At 40.6% G+C, this 24,903-nt stretch overlaps 2 protein-coding genes across 2 annotated transcripts in view; one reads left to right on the top strand and one right to left on the bottom strand.

Moving 5' to 3' along the window:
- The first annotated feature begins 305 nt into the window (after positions 1-305).
- Positions 306-4,825, top strand: alg10 (ALG10 alpha-1,2-mannosyltransferase). The gene is made up of 3 exons (XM_074625146.1): positions 306-663; positions 1,922-2,119; positions 2,201-4,825. The coding sequence occupies exons 1-3, from the start codon at positions 499-501 to the stop codon at positions 3,260-3,262; spliced, it is 1,425 nt and encodes a 474-aa protein (XP_074481247.1). The 5' UTR covers positions 306-498; the 3' UTR covers positions 3,263-4,825.
- A 15,803-nt stretch (positions 4,826-20,628) lies between these two features.
- LOC141762140 (copine-8) overlaps positions 20,629-24,903 on the bottom strand; it is a 99,020-nt gene continuing 94,745 nt past the window's right edge. Inside the window, exon 20 of the mRNA XM_074626072.1 lies at positions 20,629-23,904. Coding sequence (XP_074482173.1) covers positions 23,716-23,904 — 189 coding nt within the window. The 3' untranslated portion in view covers positions 20,629-23,715. The remainder of the gene's footprint in view (positions 23,905-24,903) is intronic.

Here is a 24,903-nt window from a genome sequence, read left to right as displayed (position 1 = left end):
TTCCTTTTCCTCATAACAAAATAAAATAAAATGAAATATGAATAAAATAAAATGGTGAGAAAAATAAATTAAAGAAAGAAAAAAATAAATAAACAAAAATAAATAAACAAAAATAAATAAAGAAAGAAAAAGAAAGAAAGAAAAATAAATAAACAAATAAAGAAAGAAAGAAAGAAAGAAAACTTTATGATCCATGATTATGGTGATTACTATTACTTCTATTATTACTATAGAGGTGATGCTAAACCATTTAGCACAACTAGGAACTAATATCTATAGAAGAGTTTCCGTTCCGGGCATGTTTCAGAAGCGCACCGCCAGCTGTCAAATATAAAAACCGTTTCACAACACAGTTCAGTTGAACCAGTGTTTCCTCCAGACTGAGGTCGTGTAGTGGGGTTTTAACACGCTGATCTCGTAGTTGTGCGGTACAGTCAGACGTTAGAACAGCTCTCTTTAGACTGTATTCAGTGTGTTCGTGGTATTTGGTCGTTAAACATGGAGAGGTTTGAAGGCTACATGTTCACTGCGCTCTGCAGCACCAACTTCCTGATCTCCTGCCTGCTGTTCTCCAGAGTCACCCGGGAGCAGAGGGAGCCCTACATGGACGAGATGTTCCACGTCCCGCAGGCTCAGAAGTACTGCCACGGCAAGTTCAACGAGGTAAAGAGGCAGCCTGGGCTGTTGTTGTTGTAGTTTAGAGGGATTAAGGTTAGCTAGCAGAGGAGCTATTGTCTTTTTAAAATGCTGTTGCAGCTTTGTGGAGCTTTTAATCTCCTTGTTGGACATGTATAAAGGCATTAGTGGAGGTTTATGTGCCTTAAGGTACTGTAGTTCCTAGTATGGGGCAAGCTCCAAAAAAAAATGCTGGATCCTACATTTCCCATGATGCACCTCGATAGTGTCTTTCCATGGTTTAGACCAGGGGTCACCAGGGGTCACCAGGGGTCAGCAACCTTTACTATCAAGAGACATTTTAGGTAATAAAGAAAAATCTGTCTGGAGCCACAAAACATTTGATCATTATGATGAAGGTAACACAGTTTATAGTCTAAGTATATAGTATATAAGTCTAATGCAGTGAGGGACAAAGAGACAATATACTACGGAGTATTAGGGCCACATTCAGGGAAAAAACATCTGAGATTTCCAGAATAAAGTCCTAATATTACGAGAATAAAGTCAGAATATTACGAGAGAAAAGGTCATATCACGTAAAATTACTACTTTATAATATGACTTTTTTTCTCGTAAACTTCTGACTTTATTTTCGTAATATTACGACTTTTTTTTCTCAATCTCAGATTTTTTTTTTTTCCTCAATGTGGCCCTTATACTCTGTCGTACCGTTGTGCCATAGACCTACAACAATGATAAATGAAAATGTAAACAAAAACAGTTATTCATCTCCACTAATTTTTTTTAAAAAATCCACAGGGAGCCAGTCTCTCTCACTGATGGTGAGAGAGATGTGACATGCAACAAACCTAAGCTGAGATAACTCTGATGACATCACTAGGTTAATTTCTTAAGACTTTGGAAAGATCCTCTAGAGCCACAGAAGACATGATGCATCTGTTTTCACAAGCAGAGGGACACTAACCAAGACAAATTAACATATCTTAAAGGGACAGTGTGTAGGATTTGGTGGCATCTAGTGGTGTGGTAGCAGATTGCAACCAACTGAGTACCCCTCCACTCACTCCCTTTCCAAGACTGCGGTGACGTGAGCCGCCGTGTGCAAAACCGTCATTCGCCTCGCTGAGACGCCATCCTTACCATAATGACACTACTTCAGAAGCAATGAAGTCAGACGGCGGCTGGCGGTACCAGCTACCTGCTAACAGATCCCCTGAAATCCTCCACACTGCCCCTTTAATTGGTGGAATGCCCCTTTAACACAGTTTTGTTCCTTCTCCAGTGGGACCCGATGATCACCACTCTCCCAGGCCTTTATCTCGTCTCTGTGGGCGTCATCAAGCCCGTGGTGTGGCTCGCTGATCTGACGGGCCAGGTGGTGTGTTCCACGGCGATGCTTCGCTTCATCAACCTGCTGTTTAACTGCGGTAACCTCTACCTGCTCTACCTGCTCATCTGCAAGCTGCACCTCAGGGAGAAGGTATTTCCAGATGATGAAGATAATCATTCGTAGGTCTCGTCATTTTCTTGTTTGCTGATATCACGTTTTCCTCTCTTCCAGACGCGAACGACCTCACGGCGTGTCCTCTCAGCGCTGTCTCTATCCACCTTCCCCGTGCTCTACTTCTTCAACTTCCTCTACTACACCGACGCCGGATCTACTTTCTTCACCCTCTTCACCTACCTCATGACGCTCTACGGCTGCCACAAGGCCTCGGCGCTCCTCGGCGTCTGCTCCGTGCTCTTTCGTCAGACCAACATCATCTGGGTTGCCTTCTGCGCGGGCACTTTGGTGGCCGCCAAGATGGACGAGGTCTGGAGGACGGAGCACACGAAGAAGAGGGATGATAAGTCCCCGCCGTCCCAGGTACCGCTGTCGCTCAGCGGCGCTAAGAAAGTGCTGCTTTTCACGCTGGAGTTCCTCACCTCACCCAGTCACATGAAGGCGGTGCTGCTGGTGGCCTGGCCTTACGCGGTGGTCGGCGTGGGCTTCCTGTTGTTCGTGTTGCTGAATGACGGGATCGTGGTGGGCGACAGGACGAACCACGAAGCCTGCCTCAACTTCCCCCAGCTCTTCTACTTCTTCTCCTTCGCCCTCTTCTTCTCCCTCCCCGTCTCGCTGTGCTACTACCGCGCTCTCCGCTTCCTCCAGTCTCTGAAAAAGCAGCCTCTGTTTTACCTCTCCGTCACGTGCGTCGCCTTGCTCCTGGTGTGGAAGTTCACCGCCGTCCACAAGTACCTCCTGGCGGATAACCGCCACTTCCCCTTCTACGTGTGGAAAAGGCTGTTCCAGAGGCACGAGCTGGTGCGCTTCCTCCTCGTCCCCGTTTACGTGTTCGCAGGGTGGAATTTTCTGGACTCCTTCAAGTCGCGCTCGCTCTTCTGGAGTTTGGCGTTCCTGGCGTGCCTCCTGGCTGCGACGGTGCCCCAGAAGCTGCTGGAGTTCAGGTACTTCATCGTTCCCTACCTGATGTACCGCCTGCACATGCCTCTCCCCTCTCTGCCCAGACTCATCGCGGAGTTCGTCCTGTACACGGTGGTCAACATCGCCACAATTTACATCTTCATCAGTAAGACCTTCCACTGGCCGGACAGCGCGGCCACACAGAGGTTCATGTGGTGAACAAAAGAGGAGTGATGTCAGGAGGTCCTGCATCTCAAACGGAGAACCACAGTACATGTGACATTTCAGAGATTAAAGAAAAGCTTCTGTTACGTCTCATTTACATACATGAGTATGACCAAATGGTGTTCGGGTTTGTGTATAGGGATCGCCAGCTTACACTGAGAATCAACATTGCTAGTAATAATAGACTGTAAATAAAGATGGACAACTCGTCGCCACATCCTCCCGCTGTACAAAAGTGAAGCCAAAATATCCTGGATACAGGAGCAGGCATCTTGAGATTTTAAACGTCATTTGGAGCCAGAGTCTGCACAGTAGTGATCGGGGGGTGCAGCAGCGGTATCGAGGACACCCAGCCGAACCAATCACGAACCGAGCGTGGCCGCAGCTTGTCAGCGAGAGAGACTCACAGCTTCCAATCATGACGTCTCGCCCCCTTTTTATAGCATCAAATAACTAATTAATACCAAACTTATCAGAAAAATTAACACTTGAACATACATTAGCATGATAAGAACTACCTAAAATGAAAAAAATGTACTTTTAGTTTGGCCCATTTGCTAACATTGAGGGGGTGGGATTTATGCTCTATACCGCAGCCAGCCACCAGGGGGCGATCAGGTTGTTTTGGCTTCACTTTTGGGGAGCTGTCACGTCGTCTATCTTTATATACAGTCTACGGTTTTAACGTGATAAGTGGTGGTGAAAATCAAAAAACATTTCATTGTGAGGTTTTTAAGGGGACATGACATTTACTGTGAATCAGTTCACAATTACATGAAAACGACAAGAAAGAGTATTAATTTTGTTTTTGGCTTTGACAATGACAATACAGTGGTGGTATCGGTGTTTGTAAAATCCGGTCTGAATTGTCTGTTTTCGATGCGAATTCACTGTATATAAAACTTGTTTCTACTGTACCTACAAGTTTTGGTTGAACTGTTGACCCCTTCTCTTTTAATAATTTCCACATTTTCTGCAGGTTTCTGGGAGTTGACGAGGCTTGGGTGTAGTTTTTTCTTATGGCTATAACTGTTTTGTACTTTAAATGTAAATACTTTATGCAGTTCTATGAATCGATCTTTGGTGAAATAACTTATTAAGAGCTGTAAATATGATTAAAGAGACCAAAAACGACAGCCATATTGTAAAGTTGAGAATTTTTATTGTACGGGATGTTTTTTGTAACGGAGTGACACCGATGGACGCATTTGACCTTTGACCAACTTTATAATTACGGACAAAATACACATGTTTCCAAATTTTTTTACCTGATTTTTACTTTGACGAAGCCATAAAGATCCACTGGAAGTGATTTAGATTTAGATGTTTTTGTTTGACATTAAGTTTATTGCTTTTGTAGTTTAATTGTTAATTATCTGTATCCCCTTTTCTGTCTGTCTATGATTCATTGTGCCTGGTTATGCTTATTTCACTGTTACTTTTCTATGTAGATACACAAGATTTAATCATGAAGTTGATCTGTCCATTCCGCTGTATCCTGCCCCCCCGCTGATGATGCAATTGTGTGTTTACCTTTGAATAAAATTGCGCAAATATGGAGTCTCAAGTCCAGTTTATTTAGAGAGCGCTTTCGGCAAATATATGTACGGGAAAAAATCAATCTAATCTAACACAAAGAGCAAAACAATAGATAAAAAAGGAAAATAAAAAGCTTTAAAACAAATGCATCACAAACTTTAACGTGGTAGCTCAACAGATCAGCCACTAGGGGGAGCTATAAGTCAAAGCTGTAACAGAGGAAGCACTAAAACATGAAGTGAATCAATCAAAACTGGTTACAAATTCAACATTAAATTATGCTTTCACAGCTGAGTAACCCCAAAAAGCAGACTTAAAAAGCTAAATGGGTTATTGTGAATCCGGCCTTGAAGCCTTGTTCTGTTTCCATTCTGTTCAAATTATCCGCACCTCTTAACAAAACACCAGCGCTTTCAAATGAAATGAAATTACAGCAAGACGAAGACAAACAAAAGCAGAAACCCAAATCTGATTAGCAGGATCTGACACTCTACAGTCTGTAATGATGATAATAAATAAAACCTGTCGATTGCTCTGCCGCTCATAGTCATTTAGAGAGTCTTTACTTTGTAAGTGAAAGCCCAAAAGAAAACAAGTAGCACAATGATTGCTCTCCGTCTCACCCGTATGACTACCAGATTCTAATTACATCAGCAGCGTGAGGCCGGCTCACAGGAGAGACTTTAATAAAAGTCAAACTGGGATGATTATACAAATGTTGATTACACTATTCAGACACTCAGAGCTGGTTTTGAAGGAGATACTGGTTGTGTTCAGGGTGGAGATTACTTGTCATATTTTCTATTCTGGCTTTTTGCTAAACCTCCCTGACTCTTTTCCTTTTCACTGTCTCATTGATTTTTACTTTGGGGGTGATGAAAGTCTTTTCTCACCACTTTGTTCTGGCATTATGAAAATTACAGTCCTAGAGGAAGGCGCTAACATCATTTATCGATCCTTTTTTTCTTCTGTCAGGATAACTTTGTCCTCGTATAATGCAGAATATCTGAGTAATCACTGATTGCATTAGGTAGAATGATGGCTCTCCCCCCCACTGTTACCAAAATTACTCAAACTGATTGGCCCTGAGAATACGGAAGTTCATTAACGACAAAAACGTTGAGGAATCAGAAAACATATCGGAGGAGTAAACTATCTCATACTCACGTCGAACTGGAAAGACAATCAGCTTTTGCAGTCAAAAATAAAGTCAAGGTATATTTCTTTATTTATTGTAAATTTATAATTAAGGGAAGAAAAAACATTTCCACATTCATGTCATAGCGAAGTACAAGTTTCCGAAACAGTGTTCATATCAACATTTGCGTCGTAATTACAACAAGGAAACTTCTGAAAGCTCTGATAAATAAATCTGACTTAAAGGTGCAGAGTGTAGGATATCTAGCGGTGTGGTTGCAGATTGCAACCAACCTGAAACCATGTTGCGAGCGTGCAGGAGAACTACGGTGGATTCAATTTATACACTTAAGAAAACATACTTATTAATATTATATTCCATTTCTGCCAATAAATCCCCCTTAATGCTACACACTGGTCCTTTAAGGTGCTCTACAACTCACGCCAGTCAAGTCCATCGTTCGATGTAATCAAACCCAAATTCAATGAATATATTGTTAAGTTGTTAATGCAGTAGTTAGTCTATCACATGACCAACTCTGTAATCATATGACTGTCTTGAATTGAACACTTGCAAGTCAGTAACAGGGGAATCTTTCTTATCTCTACCATCCGTCACGTGGACCCTCGCAGCCAAAAGGACACGGAAAGTATAAATTAAGCTTAAATGCGGGTTGTTGTTCAAAGTCTGTGGATTTTTTTTTCTCAAAGAACAAAGGACAGATTTGTAAACGTCGTAAATGCGGATCAGGATCATGCGTTCAAAGCTTATATTTGTTATGTGCATATTTAATAGTTTTGTCGGTAATAAACTTCCATACAACATGTGCAGCACTAATTGCAAGTCACATCTGAAGGTATATTTGTCACTGATTTGCTCCGAATAGAACTGTAGTATTTCTTAAGGATGACATGTTTCTTCTTGCAGGTATGCACCAAACACAATGCAAACTTTTCTCCCAGACTTTTAACTTAAGCAGCATCAGAGGCTGCCATTAGAAAGGGAAGCTCCAAGTAAGAGACATTTGTTTTCCGGAGCCAAAGGTGAGGACAGGACAAGCACAGAAAAGACACCGAGGTAGATTTGTTTTTTTTAAATGTAATCGGAGTTTGCTACTTAATTCATTCCCCGAGGTGACATAAAAGTTGCATGAGCGGAAAATAATTGGGATGAGAAAAGATGGAGGGGGAGGAGAGGATGAGGAGGATGAGGAGGAGGAGGGAGAGAAAAACACAGATTCACAGGTATGATATGACAGCACGGAAAGAATCTCATTACAAAAGAGGTGGATATAATTACTGCAGTTGCAGGTTTATATAATATATAATCTTCACAATCATGTAAGAGAATCAACTTTTTAGACTCATCTATGTCACCGTGTACTTTTATAAAAACATATACTGTAACACACTGCCCACATGTGCTCTGTGGATATGGACAGGTTCACTCTGAAAGACCCGAAGCTGTTGAATGTGCAACAGCTGTCATAACACCGGTGTTATTCTCTGTACTGTATCTGTGGCGATCTGAGCTCTTTTGTTTCTACTGAAAGCAAAATCTTTAAAATTGTCTCTTAGCATAGCTGGGCTCAGCAGCTCTCAGCAAACATTACTAAAACAAGAGTAAATAGTGCATTTGGTTGGGGACTATTTTCAACTAAAAACACTGAATACCATCAGACTTATCCTTTAAATCAATTCAGTTCACGCTCGCGGTGTTTTGTAATGACAGATCTCCCACTTACCTGATTAACTGAAGCACTTGGCAGCCTGAGAAGATCACGCAGGTGTAGAAAAGTAAAAAAAGAAGTGAATATCTGAGCGGATACAGTGTTCAAAATGAGATGTGTGTTGGAGAATTTAAAGGAGCTATATACTTTCTGGATATGAAAGTGGTTGGCTGCAGGTGGGGTCGCCAATTTATGGTTGCTTCACCAGACTTGTGGGTAAATAGTACTCACCACAGGTAAGGCCTAGCACCTTAAAGGTACAGTGGGTTGGTTGCAGATTGCAACCAACTGAGTACCCCTCCGCTCACTCCTCCCTTTCCAAGACAGCGGTAGCGTGTGCAGTCGAGTGCAACACCATGGTAATACCGTTCATCCTTACCATAATAACACTACTTTAGGAGCAATAGAAGTCAGACGGTGGCTGGTGGTACCACGGTTTTGCACTCTGCGGCTCATGCTACCACAGTTTCACAAGCGTGTTGTAGGACTACGGTGGCCTTCAGGTAACATAAAACTGTGAAAGGCCCTCCGTAGAGCCAATATTTGGTTTGTCCAAAGTGTATTTATGTTGACAACCAAGGCCAATTGTCTATGTGGCAATGACAAGTTCCCAACCACATACATAAATATTTATATGTAGAAACGAATCTCACAAGTAACTTCATCTCTTTTATAATAATAAAAAATACTTCTTCAATTATAATAAAATATGTAATGAGGAAATGTGTATAAAAGGAGGTTTCAATGAAAATAAACCATTAAACAAAATAAAATAAAGCCTGCAGGCAATCAGAACACCCTGGGTGCACAACTCACCGCCTCTTTTAAGCCCTAAAGAAAAAGGGTGTCGTCACACCGAGAAGGGAAATGCACCAAGTTGTTCTCAATTGTTAATTAGGAGCCAGTCCTCACGCCCTGCACAACAGGTGACCTGAATAACCCTCCAATCAACTCAGGGGAATTGTGACATTCAGTTAAAATGCTTTGGGGGAAAAGGGAAATGACAGCGAATGACGGATTACCACACTCCGTTTAGTTTATAGCTCCTTTAAGGAAATATGTGACACGACTGAACAAAAAGGGAACACATCGGTATCAGCAACTCATCCGATACCTCACATTGTATTACCGAACTATTGCCTTCGGAAGCAATGCACCGCCTTTAACTGTCAGTGTCATTATTTCAAAGGCGAGGCACATGCCATTCCTGATAATTATCATCACCCCTACAGTGGGCGGTTACAACAGAGACCTTTTCATTTTCCACTCTGCCTCTTCGGAGCACGGGGGTCCTGTGAGTTATAGAGCTCAGTATACATGCCTCTCTTTTTAGAAGGACTCGTGGTCACCTTAAGGCTTCTTTACAGTATTATTTCTCTGGTTGAGTGTAGCCATTTGATCAATAAACATAATAATCTGCTAATGGGAATAAGCAACAATGACATGATAAGATTTTTTGATACTAGCGTAAAAAGTTTAGCCACTGCAAACACTGATCTGACCTTAGAACCAGCATCAGAGACCAGAAATTCAAGCAAAATGTCACTGAAACTTCACCAGAAAGGCCCGGGTATATACCTTCAAGTTGAATGTGTTACTCAACAGTTGCCTGTTTGAACTCCCAGCAGACATGGAGCAACATTAGCATTCATTTGGAGGCATATTTCCTGGCTTCGATAAATCGTCATACCAATTATAACTTTAACGTCCCTGTTCCGTCTGTGCGGAGCAGCAACGAGCGAGTGTGTGGAAGTGTGTGGAGTCATCGCTCCGCGCACTCGAGGCCGTCGCTGTCAGATGATCTTCCAACTCCTCCGACACTCTCGACCCTGTCGCTGTGCATCAGTCTGCTTCCTACGCACACGTGTCCACATGTCAACACACATACATGTATTCACATTCACATGTAGAGAAACTCAGCACTCTCAGATAGCCTCCGTACAGTACATGTATCTGGAGAAATCACAAACAATGAAATGGAAATTCACCAGATTCCCCCACTGACCTATTATACCATCTCTTTCTCTCACACACACATAAAAACGTACAAGTCAATGAGGCTCCTAGCACCCCCATGCATCTGCCTCCTGTCTCACTGCATAATGCATTGCTAGCCGAGGTGGAAACACACTGTCGCACACTTAACGCTTAGCCGTGATGCATAATGTATCAAGCCAGGTTAGGGAGAACAAGCGGCCTCATATGTGCTGCTAATTGAGACAAAAGCAACGTTTCTGTGTGAGTGTGTGTGGTATCTAATTAAACACAACAAGCGCAATAAAAACCATCAGTCATCTGAGTGGCCCAAGTTACCATTTTGTCTCACTTAGCCCTGTTAGTGTTTGTGGACTATAATGAAGAAGCACGATCAGCGTCGCAGCTCTTCATCTGTGTGTTTTAATTTGATTTGTTTCAAATGAGCAGAAATGAAACAGAGCCAAAAGCATTTTCACTCTCTCTCTCTCTCTCTCTTCCCATTATCTTCAGAGATCGCTACTCAATTATCCCATTATCTTGAGATATCAAACTTCGTTTTCACATGATCACGACTTAATTATCGCTTTCTGTAATTATGATGCAAATCAGATTTTGACAGTAAATTGTTTCCTTGTGATTTAATTATGCTGCAGTTTGAGCCTCGATCGCACCTTCAACTAAGTAAACGCAAGAAACAGATGGAGAAGCGGAGGACACCATGTGTTACTGTGACACGTCAAAAAGACTTTATTCTACAAGTCTCACGGTAGCAACGAGTTCATAGTTTTTGCAAAAGAACGTGATAGCACACAGGCAGAGGAAACAATACTGCAATATCCAATACGCAACACCGATCCAATGGCAAGTATTACGAGGACCCAAATCACAGATACTTTCTATTATTAAAAGCAGCTCATATACTATTATGTGTCATAATTTATAGAGTACATTCATAATAGGCTCCTTCTGAATTGATTTTCATTACTGCTAAGCAGAGATGTGGACTCGAGTCATTGTGACTTGGACTTGAGTCGACTCGAGTCACTGTGACGACGACTTGACAGATAATAAATTACTTGAGACTCGACTTGGACTTGGAAGTTAAAGACTCGTGACCTGACTTGACTTGAGACATGATGACTCAAATTAAACTAGTCTGTGTTCATCATCATGTTTGCTACTAAGTGATTTAACAAATCACATACATGTCAAAACACAGTTTTAATGATAATTACAGTGTGAAATGTCTGAACTAATGAGGTGATGTGCACATGCACATGTGTGTGCTCGTGCACATGCACACAATAGCTAACCTGACTCACCAGATAGATTGTTACACAGAACCATCTGAGAAGCCGTCTTTGAAAACTGTTTGGAAAAGGGCAGGCACTTTAAAAAAAATATATATATAGTATAAATAGTACGACATTCCGTGTGTCATTAGGACGCATTTTAGGCTTTTGGCGTGTCATTTGGACGCCACACAACCAAACTACGGTAACATCCGCAGGTAGGTTGAGGCAACAAAACCACTTACTTATGATTAGGAAAAACGGGCTTAAAATAAGTACGTAAGTTCGTCAACCAAGTAAAATATGTACGTAAACAACGTGACATAAGTATGGAAAACACGTCACAAGTTAGGGATAATGTGCAGCGAGTCGGTCATTGTTGTGAAATAAACCCAGATAGGGCCATGTTAGCGGAGGGGGCATCGCTTATTACACGGCTACTTACTTAAGAAATCAATAATTTGACATCAAAATGGTCTTCCAGAGCCTGAGATCAGAACTTCATCCATAGCAACGGTCTGTTATACATAGCAACGGTCTGCTATACATAGAAATTACAGACCGTAGAACGCCGTGATTGACCAATCAGAATTGAGTATTATAATAATAATATAATAATAAACTTTATATATATATATAGCACTTTTCTAAACAAGGTTACAAAACGCTTTTCCGGAAAAAAAACAACCCAAAAAACTGTAAAAACGCAAAAAACAGTAAATCAGCAAAAAAGAAAATACAAACAACAGAGGGATTATAAAAACAAAAAACATCTGGGGATAAAATACATCTTTTTAAAAGGCAGAATAAAATGGCCAAAGAGGGATGATAAAAGCCAGCATCATATTAAATTATTAGTATTCAACAAAGCTGTGTAATAAACTTCAAACATGTGACAAACGTCACTGACGTAACTTGCAAAACTTGTTTCGAAAATAGCAATACGTGCCACACCGCTCACACCTCTGCTTTTAACACAAATAGAAATCTCATTTGGACATATGCTGTAAGAAAAATATTAAATACACAAATCCAAATTTAAAAGTTACATAATGAAACTACATGAACCTGAACACAGCAGCAGCTATACCTGCCAGCACCTTTAAGAAAAAAACAATTACAGTCCACGAGGAGCATGTTCTATTTAAATAAGAGCGGTGGGAGTTCAGTGGGCGGAGTGGCCAAAACATGTGTTTTGTTTTATTAACGGCACACAGTAATTATGCAACCTGCCCACATTCATATCACTGTTTCCAGCACGCTGTCTGTAAAACTTTCCTGCCGTTGTGGGGGAGGTGTGTGAGAGAATTCTTTTTAGGGGTGTCCTGATGAGACCTTCAGGTTTGCAGAAATGAAACTCTGCTCATAGTATTGCACCGACCACCTGAGTTTCTTTCCTTCTTCTTAATTTCTGGGGAATATTCAAATGAGATCCAACTTTAGCTCCGTCTCCGTAACAGGTTGCTAAGCTACAGGCTGTGTCAGGAAGTGACAGGCGAACATAATTACAACCCCGGCTGACAGACACCGACCACAGTGTTCATTAGACTTACGCAAGCATTAAGACATCAAGTCTTTTGAAAGGACTAAAACCTCACGCAGCCTTTTGCATCGGCTAATTACCACATAATCATTCGGTGAATAAGTATTTAAACAATTAAGGAGCAAAGGAATTGTGTCTCGTTTTCCTTACAGTACGGATGTTATTATCTGAGCGCTGAGTCTCATGCACGCTGTCAGGTTGACTTGTTATTTTCCTGCATTGTGAGCATCGTATCCTCCAGGTGCAGCTTGCTATTGGTGGCCTTGATGTTTGTCTGTTAATGAGCACTGTTACTCCCTTGTGCTGTGTGTGTGTGTGTTTGTGTGCATGTGTGTGTGTTCGGATACGCTCTCTCTCTCTCTCTCTCTGCTGGCGTTGCATTAGAAGTTGATTGACAGTGATATTAGCACCTTTCCCTCACTCTGCCTCTCTTCAGACCCTCAATCAATCCATCCGTCGCCTCCCTTTGGCCTCAAGGGACGCTGGGAAAATAAAGCTATTTAAAGCAACTAGAGGCATGCACAAGGCTCTCCCCTTTGTTCAGTAAAAAAATAACCTTTGCATTACAAACATCCAATGCATACAGTGTGCTAAAATCATCATCTGACTCTTCCATGGGTTTTAAATCTTGCAGATTATACATTTAGTATCAGAAGACAATAGTTTAAAGATAGGGTCGACGATGTTGGAAAGCTAGTATAATTTGAACGTAGCATCGCCTCAGGAGCTCCGTCTAAACCCAACCCCTCCCCTCGGGGCTCCTTCCAATGTCTTGTGTTTTTGTTTTGTCTCTGTGCTCCTCACACTGCTCTGAAATGAGTGTTTGAAGTTGTTGTTCTCTTCCTGTATGATTGTGTATTTTGGGCTGTGAGTTCTGTCGAGCTCCTCTGAGTGCACAAACAAACTACGGCCGGACAAATCCAGTATAAACATAAGACTCGCTGTTGTGCTGCTGAACCTGCTGTGGTAGAGTTGTGAGGAATTTCAAACCTGTCACACAACATGTAAACGAGCAGGGACTTTATCTAGTGAAAAGGAAGGTTTGGCACAGTTTCCATGTCTCAGTCTGCCTCAAGGAAGGACAAAGGAGTTGAAACTAAAAGGTTAAAAAGGTTAAGAGAAAAGAAACTACATTAAAAGTGAAAACAAGGAGGGTGTATGTGCTGCTATGCTGTTCTATGACAAAGAAAAAGAAACCAAACTGTGACCAAGCAAACGAGAGACTGGGTGACTGCTACTAACTTAATGGTGCCTTGAAATGAAACTCGTGAGCTCGGATTACAACATGGGAAGTCGTGTACACGATATGCTCGGCGTTCAGATGGTAAAGTCGAGAGAACACCGCTGCTAAGCAACGGCAATATCAAAGCAGGTAACATAATGCAGTAAATGAAAAAAGCATAATGACAGACATTATAAAATTATGAAGAAAAACAATGTACGACTAAAATTACAATAAATTAACTTATTATGCACCGAAAAATTAACTTCCATGGCCTCAATCATTTCTGACAACGTCAACAAACACGTCACAACGCGTGAACTTTCAGAAACTTTCCACTTACAAGATCGTGAATACCACAAGAGGGGGGCGTTCATATGGACTCTTCTCGTGAACACGGTAAACACGACAACATTTGAAGTCACCGTTAAGTAAAGCAGCATGCAATCAGACCAGGTGAGTTGAATTTCTCCATGCCCCCACACTGTTGCAAAGAAAGTCTTCAGTCTTTATGGTGAATACCAACACATGATAAAGTTTGAATATTACATTTTAAAACTTGTGCAAAGCAAATCTAAAGTTTTCCCAGCAGACACCAAAGTAATCTCAAGGCTGCCACAAATGGAACGGAATTAATAAATATTGCGTTTGGTGGAACATTTGATATCTGAGTGCCATTTACATCACGACTAAAATAAATCTTTATTCCCTCGGACATATTACCGCCCACACACACACACACACACATACCCTTAACACCGTCCTCTGAGATATAGAATCCTTCCCTCATTGCCGTCCTATTTCATTTAGATGTACAAACTTAATTTAAGCTCTAATTTCGCTTCACCTCGGGCCGCCAAAGCCACAATTTCAGGCTTGATTTCGAGCGGGGCCAAACGTGAAGCCAACGGAGTGGGATTTGTTTTGCAAATATATGCAAATGTAGATCTGTAATAAGGCAAATTCATCAGCCAATTCTGTCCGCTCTCTAAATGTATGAGTGTATTTATGACGGGGGAAATGGACGGGTCGACACGTGACATCTATTTACTACATGAGAGGGCTGATGGTGATTGATTGGGGCAAGCAGGACACTTGATTACATCTGTCAACATCTTGATTATCAACATAATGTTGACACATGTACTGTGGATGTCTTACTTTATTTTCACTCGAGACAAGCCGTCCATTCTGAAATGAGTCCACGCTAACAATACGCAATATCCCACTCCTTTTTTCACACATTTTTTTGCTTGAAAAGTGAACAGCACCAATGTGTAGTATATTTAACAAGTAATTAAAAGGCTACAACTTTAATTCACAGTAAAACTTTGTCTGATGTTTACTTTGAAATCTCTTTTGACACCCTTTGTGTTGCTTCCCGAGGAGATAATTGGCGTCCATATGCTGTGGGCTCTCCATCTTCGTCTATAGAACAAGCTGTTTACCTTAATAACAGACCGTCGACTTACAGTATGTGACAGATCATTATGTGTTTATCTTATCAAGCCAGAGACGGACGGGTGCGCAGTGGGAGGGAGTTTGAAAGGAATAAAGTTAATTGCGACTCTCAGGCATCACGCATGGCAGGTGAAGACAGATGAAGACAAGTTACCACGTAAACAGCAACTCATATGGACACATGTAACGGTGATTAGAAAGAGAAAGTGAATGTAGTCATTATATAGTGAGTTTTTATACATTTGTGAAATGCTAGAAAAGCATCAAAATAGCAACATAAAGACAAGAACAAGTCCCTGATTGCTTCTATTCATGCACCAACCAACGTACGAAAAGACCCTCGGTTCCCGATGTTTTGGGCCTTAAATCAAAACACCCCTCTCTACACCAAAGGGTGATTATTCCTTTTCAATTTATTTTATTTCGAGGGAAAAGTATCCAGTATTTTGCAAAAAGATCATCTCGCAAGCCTCCAGACTTGTTGCAATGTCTGGCAAAAAGTCCCAAATACTCGAGATTGGTGCAGTTTCTTTGGAGAACAAGCATGAAAACATCTGCACACTTTTTTTGCTTTACAGAATAAATAGACTTGGTCGGTTGTAACATGGTCTCAAAAACCTACTTGTATTTCATTTAGGTTCAACTTCCAGGGAATAAAATGACTTGATTTATTTAATACCTGGTTGTACATAAAGTTTCAAACACTGAATTGATCTTTGCCTGTTTTTATTTGAAGAACATTGAGTCTGTCGTATGACATGTGCTATATAAATAAAAATACTCCCTTTGTTGCTAAGAGTTATATGAAAAAATTGATACCACTCAGCGTTAAGCATTAAGCTAGAACCGAGAGGTGATTAAGTATTACCGTAAAGACTGGAAGCAGGGAGAACAGCTGGCCTGGTTTTCTAAAAAAAAAACTTAATTTACGTTTGTGTTTGACGTATCACAAATATGTTTCTAATCAAAGTCCACGGAAGTCTGTGTAGGTAGGAGGGTTGGGTTGGGTTGGGTTGGGTTGGGTTGGGTTGGGATGGGTCAAACAAACACAGGACTTTCACCCGGGAGGCTGCTGTTCACGTCCTGTGTGAAACCAAAAGTCAATGTTGACTTATTTTAAATTACGTCCGTAACGTAACAAATGTAACAAATGTTCTTATTTTAAGCCAAACCATGATGTTTTTAATAAACCTAACCAAGTTGTTTTGTTACCTAAACCTAATACGCTTCCCTCAAAACGTAATTGAGAATGCAGTTCAGTTGTATGGGAATGTAATTTTGAAGGAGACAGGGTTACATTGATCCTCGGCAAAAAAGCAAATGAATATATTTCCCAAAATGTCAAACTATTCTTTTTAAGTATTTCATAAGCTTTGACCTTTATTAACCTCTCTCATAGTAGGAAGACATTCACGGCTGCTGCAAAACTCCGCAACCCTTCCGTCACTCTGAGTGGCAGCAATGAGACTGAGAATATCTTAAAATGCTGATAAAAAAACAAGCTGGATCGTGACTTTTTGGAAAATCAGGGATCTCAGCACCTGTCAAAGAACTCGCTGGGTTTTGATGAAGAAGCCTATCAACCCCCCCGGCAGATAAACAGACACATTTTGGTATATTTGTGTGACGGGGCTTTGACAGTCTCGCTAATTGCCTCTTTAAAGTATGTGCCAATTACTCTCAGGACAAAATATTTTTCAATTTTTTTATATTCTAGGAAATAGATGCCACTTCAGCAGGCGGATGGAAGGTTTCCACCGCGGCTGGGTGGTAAATCTGAAGGATTCAGAGAAACAGAAGGATGATATGAATAAATGTTACGTGTTTTGCAGCAGACTAGTGGTCCTGTGTCCGTGTGGGAAGACTTTCATGTACTATAATTATCCTATCAGAGGGAACAAACCACATATTAGTCCTAATAAGCTATGAATGGAGAGAGGAGAGAAAACAACAACCACGAAGGAACGGATACAAAATATGTAAAGAGCAAATACAAAACGAAAAAGCTCCGACAACTTCTGTGTTTAATATGAATATTTATTTAAAAATCCATAGTTCGATACAGAAATAGTCATCTATTATATGTATTATCAGACAATCAGTACTTCAGCCATGCTTTCTCTGATTAATCACGGTTCAAAAAAGTACAAGATAATTATTTTTCCATAATTGAACTTGTGCAAAGAAAGAATCCACTAGAAAGCAATAGAAACACCGACACAAAATAGATAACGATTAAACTCCTCGAAACAATTCATTTTTCTGAAGAAGGCGTCGCAACAATTCCAAGAAAATCAGTGAAAGATTTAAGGCCATTTTGTACAGTTAGATTTTCATATAGATTTTTTTTTAATATATATATATATATTTCAAAACACGCAGTTTTTAACAAAAGGAACTGGTGCATCCTTTGTAAAACTGTACATGCAAACATGGTGCACGTTGTTAAGAAGATATGACGAGCATACAATATATTATTTGGATAGCTTCAGTAAACAAAGATCTTATGTGTGTTTACACCTCACATGGTCTATTAAAACACTCGTATAAAGGCGCCGCACGGGCACATACATACTCGCACACACACACACACACACACACACACGCAAAGTATACTTATATCAAACGCATGCACACACACACACACTCTTAGGGGCTTGGCAAAGTTAGTGAGCTGTTGCACTATGGTGGAAAAATGATGGAAAGTTAAAATAATAATATTAATACCCGTCCATCCTAAACAGACCAACACAAAATAACTGGCACGAATGACTATGGCGATAATGTGTGTATGTGTATGGAAGCAAAAAAGGGCCAAAAAAAAAAATAAAAAAAAAATATTAGCAAATGAATATATTTTGAAATTGAAGAAATGCTGAAAAAAATACCATTGAATTAATATTACTGAAATATTTTTATTTGAAACCATCTGAATTAACATGTTTTGACATCCCCTTTTTGAAATTTAAGTTTTGCAATTTTTTTTTTTCCCCCCCAAATCCACAAATTCAGATAGAAAATTCACATGATTGCTTATCCTTGGTAGCCCCGATGTTAAAATTTGCATTTTGAATTTTGGTGTCTGAATTTCACTTGTTTTTTAATGGATTTGAATTTTTAGATAAAAAAAGTACCAAATAGTTCTGAGCAACTTGAACGTTGTTCGTATTTCGGCCGCTCCCGTTAGGGGTCGCCACAGCGGATCATCTGAGATCTGATTTCATGATCCTCATATTTGATTTGGCATAGGTTTTACGTTATTTAGGTTTGAGTGGTTTAAGAATTCAAACCACATAAATTCAGATAGTTTCCATAGTAAAATATTTAAATGCTATGCTAATTTGATAGTATTTCAATCACAACATTAAATATTCTGCAGTGATGACATTTCAAAGGTTTCAAGTCCGTGTGGCCTTTTTTTGCTTCCATACCGAGTCCCGTCCTCGGCGACAAGACTTGTCATTAAATTTGGGGAAACGAGCATGAAGTAAAAGATGCCTTTTCCTACTTGATTTGCTGAAGAACACGTGATTTGAAACAGGAGGTAGTTAGCCGTTCAAATGGCAAGACGGGGGGTTTCAATCTAGTCAACCAATGTTAGCTAACTTTAGACAGATACTGTATTGCTGTGTAACTGACATTACGGAGTCCGTTTGACTCATTACAATTTACATTTTAGCAGTAATTTAGCAACTACAACTTTGATAAGTACAATGTTATCATAACCGATAGAACCAATAGCCGGAAAGACATAAATAAACGTTGCAATAAACCATAATTTTCCTTAATATTATCCCGTAGTCGTCACTTGTTGTCCACAGTGGCTGCCCAGCCCGGTCTCACCAAAATGGCTTGTGAATGACGCGGCAATTTGTAAGTCATTTCGTGCACAATAACAACACCGTTCTTGTCTTTGGCGTGTCATTTCACGCCGTGTAGTCTGTACTGACTGCGATGTAAACGCACCCGCATAAATATGCTGCGCTCAGAGCTAGTGACGTAGAATAAAAAGTTTGGGTCCAACAAACACAGGACTTTCAACCAGGAGTTCTGAAAAGTGTTGTTGAGTTATTTTGAAGTTGACGTTTGTGACGTGTTTTCCGTACTTGTGTTACGTTGTTTACGTCGGTATTTTACGTACTCATTTCAAGCCCAACCATGATGTTTTTCCTAAACCTAAATGTGGCTGTTACCGTAGTTTTGATGCCTAAACATAACCGCGACAGTTTCACAGTAACGACGTCTGAAATGACACGTGAAAAGCCAAAAACGCGCTATCATGACACGTGGAATGTCCTTAAAATGTCCTACTTTTTTTATACGCCTTGCCATGAGTTCACGTTAGGCTGCAGCAAAAGGCTTGCTTTTATCTATACACAAAAATGTGTCTCTACCAGAAGGGATTCATGCTAAATTGTCACCGAGCACAAACATCAAACACTGAGCTGACTCCGCGCGAAGCAGTCCCACCCAAACATAATATCTTCCCTGACCCCCCCGCAGCGTTGGATCTCTAACAGTTTGGAGGATGCGAGTCTTACAGTATATCTGCTGAGGCAGTAATGAGCTCCTCACTTTGACCTGCAGTCCTAATGATGTGTCCAGCTACGCTTTGAACGTGTGTGCCGGAGTGCGACTGCACCGGCTAAGCAAACACACGTACAGTCAGTCCACTCTGCTACGGTGGCTATACAGGAGGGGAATGTGAGAAAACAAAGATGAATTTAAGGATATTAAGCAATAAGTCAAGGCAGCAATGTAAGATATTAAAAACAAAGTGTATAAAATGTCAGTTACAAATAATCATGCTTGGTTACTCCACTCTGTAGTGTTTTATAAGACATCTGAGTTGCAGTTTTAGCGATAATGTCAGCGTGGTCCGGTGTCTTTGAGCCACAAGGAAACTTTCCACTGCTGTAAATACCCCAAAAAAGTGTAGAAAAGTGTAGCAAATTTACTCTTTAAACATCTCCTCAAAAAAGGAGCGTAGCAAGAATTATGTGTCTGGCACTGCCACAACTTTGTTAAATACTTTGACTCCGTAATCAGCTGACTATTTCACATAAAAAAATCTTGGAAATCTTGTTGGCAACACCAGAAAATGGCCATAATTAAGCAATATGTAGAGACATTAGTGCAACCAATAGCAGCAACTCAGCACATATCATTTGTTTTTGATACACAATGTGTGTTGGGTTGATAATACATCATGATTTCATTAAAAAGTCTTCTATTTATAAGACATTAGAGTTAGTTAGCAGATGATATGGTGGTCATGAGCTCTACAGTAAGTCACACAAAATAAATAATAATGATATTAATGTTTGTGCCATAATTTTAAGACTACTTCAGGGTGTCAATGCTTAAATATCCTTTCACATTGTCATGATCCAATAAATGTTCCCGCTTCTTGTAAGACTTTTTAAACATTTCATATAATGTTGTTTTAAAATAAGCTGTGTCATACAATACATTCACATTTAACGTATCCTTTCATCATCGAAACATACTTTTCAATAAAACAATGAACAATCCTTCAACATTCATGACAAAAACACAACTCATTCTTCGTTAGACGCCGTTTAGAAAACATTAAATTAAATTGTTAAATCGGAGACTTGTCGGACAAACTCTGTTTAGGAATCACGCAAATCATCCTTTTACACATGATTGGCACATATTAAGAATATACATCCAAAAAAACTAAACATATAAAAAGCTGTATCAAAGCTAAAAGGTGCAATAAAAGGTACAAAATCAAATGGAACAGAAAGCCAACGTAGGGAAAGTGTGTTTTTCTCTGCATTTTTGACCACTGGGCTCTTTATGCTCAAACGGTATTTTCGTTTGAGAGCAGCTGCTGTCGTTTTCAAACATGGGGCGGGGATGTGGTGTTGGACGACACGATGAGACGAAACCCCTGGGCACGTGGGCATCATATTGCCAAGGCAGTTTGGAGAACAGAGACAGAGAGAGAGAGAGAGAGAGAGAGAGAGAGAGAGAGAGAGAGAGAGAGAGAGAGAGAGAGAGAGAGAGAGAGAGAGAGAGAGAGAGAGAGAGAGAGAGAGAGAGAGAGAGAGAGAGAGAGTAGCTGTGCTTCCATTCAGAAGTCAAATAAATGCTACACAAAAATATTAAATGCTGAAAAACAGAAATTGCACAATTTGAATCTTCATCATTTTGGCTAAAGCAAACAAACAATCTGGCATTTTGAAATGTAAAACATTTGTTCTTAAATGTTTGCTAATGTGGCCAATACTTCATACTCTGTTTCTTTGAGACGAAGCACAAGACTAAGAGTCTACAGCCATGCTGACATGCTCACATGCTGTTTATCAGGTATAACGTTTACCACTAAGGAGTGTCGCGATGCACCGATATTGACGTGATATTTTAAAAATAAAATATTAATATCACGTTAAAAACACACATATGATAATATCATATAAATAATCCGGCGCCTCTTAAATCATTTTATATATACAGTTACGGTAACAGACTCTCTCTCTACCTCCCTACTATCGTATTTTGAGTGTAATTAATTTGCCAAAAAAGTGACAAAATAAACAATAATAACAAAGTTAAAGAAGAATTTGACTGATAGCATTATTATTGTTATTTTAAAATTTTCTATGATTAATTGATTGATTTTATTTTTGGGTTTATAAGTTAATTAGTCAACTAAGATTTCTTAAACAGGTAAGTCGTTTTTTTAATGTTTTTTTCATGATGAATGATTTATTTCTAAGAAACTTGTGAGCACATCTGGTAAACACCAGATTTAAAGTGGTGCTTCTGTGTGAAACTTTAACAGATCTGTCAATTAAATCAAGTCATCCATTAGTTGACAAAATTGTGTTAATGATTGTTAATCAACTAAATTCTTTTAGTGAAAATCTAATATCATGACAGCCCTATTTACCATATTCATCATCTTAGTTTAGTGTGTTAGCGTGCTAATATTTGCTCATTAGCACTAAACACAAAAGCTGAGACTGACGGACACGTCAATAATAGTTTTGCAGGCATTTGGTCATGAATCAGAGGAAGTCAGAGGATCACTAAAGAATTACAATTCATCCTGAGGGAAACTTGAATGTTTGTACCTAATTTCATGGCGACCTATCGAATAATTGATGAGATATTTCAGTCTGGACCAAAGTGGTGGACGGACGCTGCCATCTGTTGAGCCATGCTGCTAGGCAAGACTCAAAAACAACAGATGCATTTGGAAATAATAATAGTATTGCACATACTGGCTTTTTTTTTAAGATGATGGACACCTCAGGGGTATAAAATCTCTGGGAGACAGAGTAGAACAGATGTTATACATTTCAAAATGCACAAATGTTAATTTGGGCCAAAGTGAACTGAAAGGAAATTTCCTTTGCTGTTCATCACATTCTGCAATGAAACTCCTCCCTGTTCGAACAATGAGCATTAAATCATGCATTTTCTATTCAGCTCGAACTTTGAAAAGAAATGTTGGATGGAAACAGCTAGTAAAAGTGACAGAGGAATAAAAGAAAGAGAGAGACAGAGAGAGATAAGAAAAGCTGCAACAGGGAGACAGATAGACAGACTTCTCAGGCCTGAGAGCAGTGCAGACAGACAGACAGACAGACAGACAGACAGACAGACAGGGTGAAGTGACAAATGGAGATACAGGCAGACAGACACTCACCCCCCACAGACAGACAGACAGACAGACAGACAGACAGACAGACAGACAGGCAGACAGGCGGATGGATGGGTAGAAGAGGTAGTGCAGGGCCACTATATGCATGCACTTGACTGAGGCTACACTCATGCAAAAGGTTAATACAAACACCAGAATACGGTACGGTACGGTACGGTACAGCACGGTACGGTACGGTACAGTAGGGCTACCAGGACCTGCACTGCTGCTACCTGACACACACGCCAGGAGAGAGAGAGAGAGAGAGAGAGAAAGAGAGAGAGAAAGAGAGAGAGAGAGAGATTCATATTGAAATTATGTGTATATAAAAGTATCAACAGTAAAAATCCTTGTTAGTGTTTACTGTAAACAATGAGTGAGTTGGAGAGAGAGAGAGAGAGAGAGAGAGAGACGGAGATAGAAGAAGTTACTCATGTCCAGTTATTTACAGAGAAAGTGAATTTAAGATCAAGTGATTCCTTTGTTTTTGTCTGGAGACATTCTCTTTACAGTGTTTCCAAAGCTGTCTTTCATTTCCTCTCTTTCATTCCTTCGTTTCCTCCCGGCTTAAAAATTCTCCGAGCTCTCTCCGAGGCTTGTCCTGGTTTCCCCCCGGGCTCAAAAAAATAATAAATTCCAGACATTAACAGGAATGCTTGACAGTGGAAGTAAACAGACTCTCATTGGCTTTTCCTGTCCTCAAAAAGCGACACTCCCCCGGCCCGACATGCAGCTTCCTGAACACATGATCCACGACGACAAGGCATGGAGAGCGGCTTCAGGGAAATTGGAAGTATTTCGCGCGTAAAAGTTCAGCTGACCACCGACTCCGAAAATCATTCTTCCACACCCCCACCTCTCCGGCTCCTCATATCTGGGTTTGGATGGGTGGCCCTGGCGGCGTGTAGGGAGGTGGCGCTGGCGACGGCTTGATCCCGCGGGTTCTCATGTAGGAGAGGAACTGGTCGGGGATCTCGGCCAAGACGTCTTTGGCGAGCCGGGCCATGCTCAGGATGTGGTTCCCCGTCCGGTCGATGTAGTCCCTGAATGGGACAAACTGGGAGGGAGGAGAGGGAAGAGAGGGAGTTAAAGTGGGAAACTTATAGCACAATATCATGTATGTACTGTAGGCATCAAGGAGTCAGCTGGAGACGAGTGAAAATCAACATTCACTCGTAGGAAATGAGAAGCCTGCTTTTGTTTACGTCTATCTGAAATCAAGGATCCACTGTTTCAAAAATTGCGAACAATTTTGAGTCGAAAACCTGCCGCTGTTATCATTGTAAACTGCATATTCACTTGTGCAAGAATGGAAAGTTTTACCGGCGTAGCAACAGTAGCTAAGGGGGAGGCCGAATGGTCAATTGATCCTTCCTAAGTCCCGCCCCTTTGCGCTCTGTGCTCCAATAACAGCTGAGCAAGTTTGGAACCCGGCAGAACCTCCTTCAACTGTCCCCTTTCCTCGCGGGTTATACTTAGATATGCTACGTCTGTAAGTCACATTACGTCGGTGTCACAATCTTCACGGACACATTACATTGTATGTAGTCACAGCTATTGTGAGGAATTTTAATTTTGTGTTGATTTTGACGGGTCCCTGTGGACAAAAGTGGTAGTGCACCAGATTCCCTTTAGAAAAGCTCTCATTTTACTGCAGCAGGGTCAGACAGTCACGTGCACGAATCTGGCATCCCAATGAGAAAAGTTACCTCGGTAAAGTTTATTGTTTTGAATATATCCGCAAACTGTAGGCCTCGCTGTTGGCTTCTTGACGCTATATTGCCTAGAAACCAGAAACTATCTAAGTAACTATGGGAAGGGGGGCGGCACTTAGGATTAGTCAATTGAGAGTGGTAGGAGAGGTGCAAGTATTGAGGGTTGAAATGATGAGAGGAGAGACAGTTGGTTTGGTGACGAGAGGGGAAATGATGATAGGAGAGATGAAGATTGCAGAAAAGAAGAGCAGATGGAGTGAAAAGACAAATAACAGCAATTAGAAAGAAGTTTAAGAGCAGAGGAATGAGGGTGAAATGTCTGGGAGCAAAACCAGAGGAGA

Source organism: Sebastes fasciatus, chromosome 23 (genome assembly GCF_043250625.1).
Source record: "Sebastes fasciatus isolate fSebFas1 chromosome 23, fSebFas1.pri, whole genome shotgun sequence".
Lineage (NCBI taxonomy): Eukaryota > Metazoa > Chordata > Actinopteri > Perciformes > Sebastidae > Sebastes > Sebastes fasciatus.
Note: the sequence above shows the minus strand (reverse complement) of the source record. Positions and strands in the feature narration are given on the sequence as shown.

What these genes read in the sequence shown, in the direction of transcription:
- alg10 (XM_074625146.1), top strand. Translation starts at nt 499, where the DNA reads ATGGAGAGGTTTGAAGGCTACATGTTCACTGCGCTCTGCAGCACCAAC. An exon ending in GCCACGGCAAGTTCAACGAG is followed by an intron (nt 664 to 1,921) that starts GTAAAGAGGCAG and finishes TTCCTTCTCCAG; the next exon opens with TGGGACCCGATGATCACCAC. An exon ending in AGCTGCACCTCAGGGAGAAG is followed by an intron (nt 2,120 to 2,200) that starts GTATTTCCAGAT and finishes CCTCTCTTCCAG; the next exon opens with ACGCGAACGACCTCACGGCG.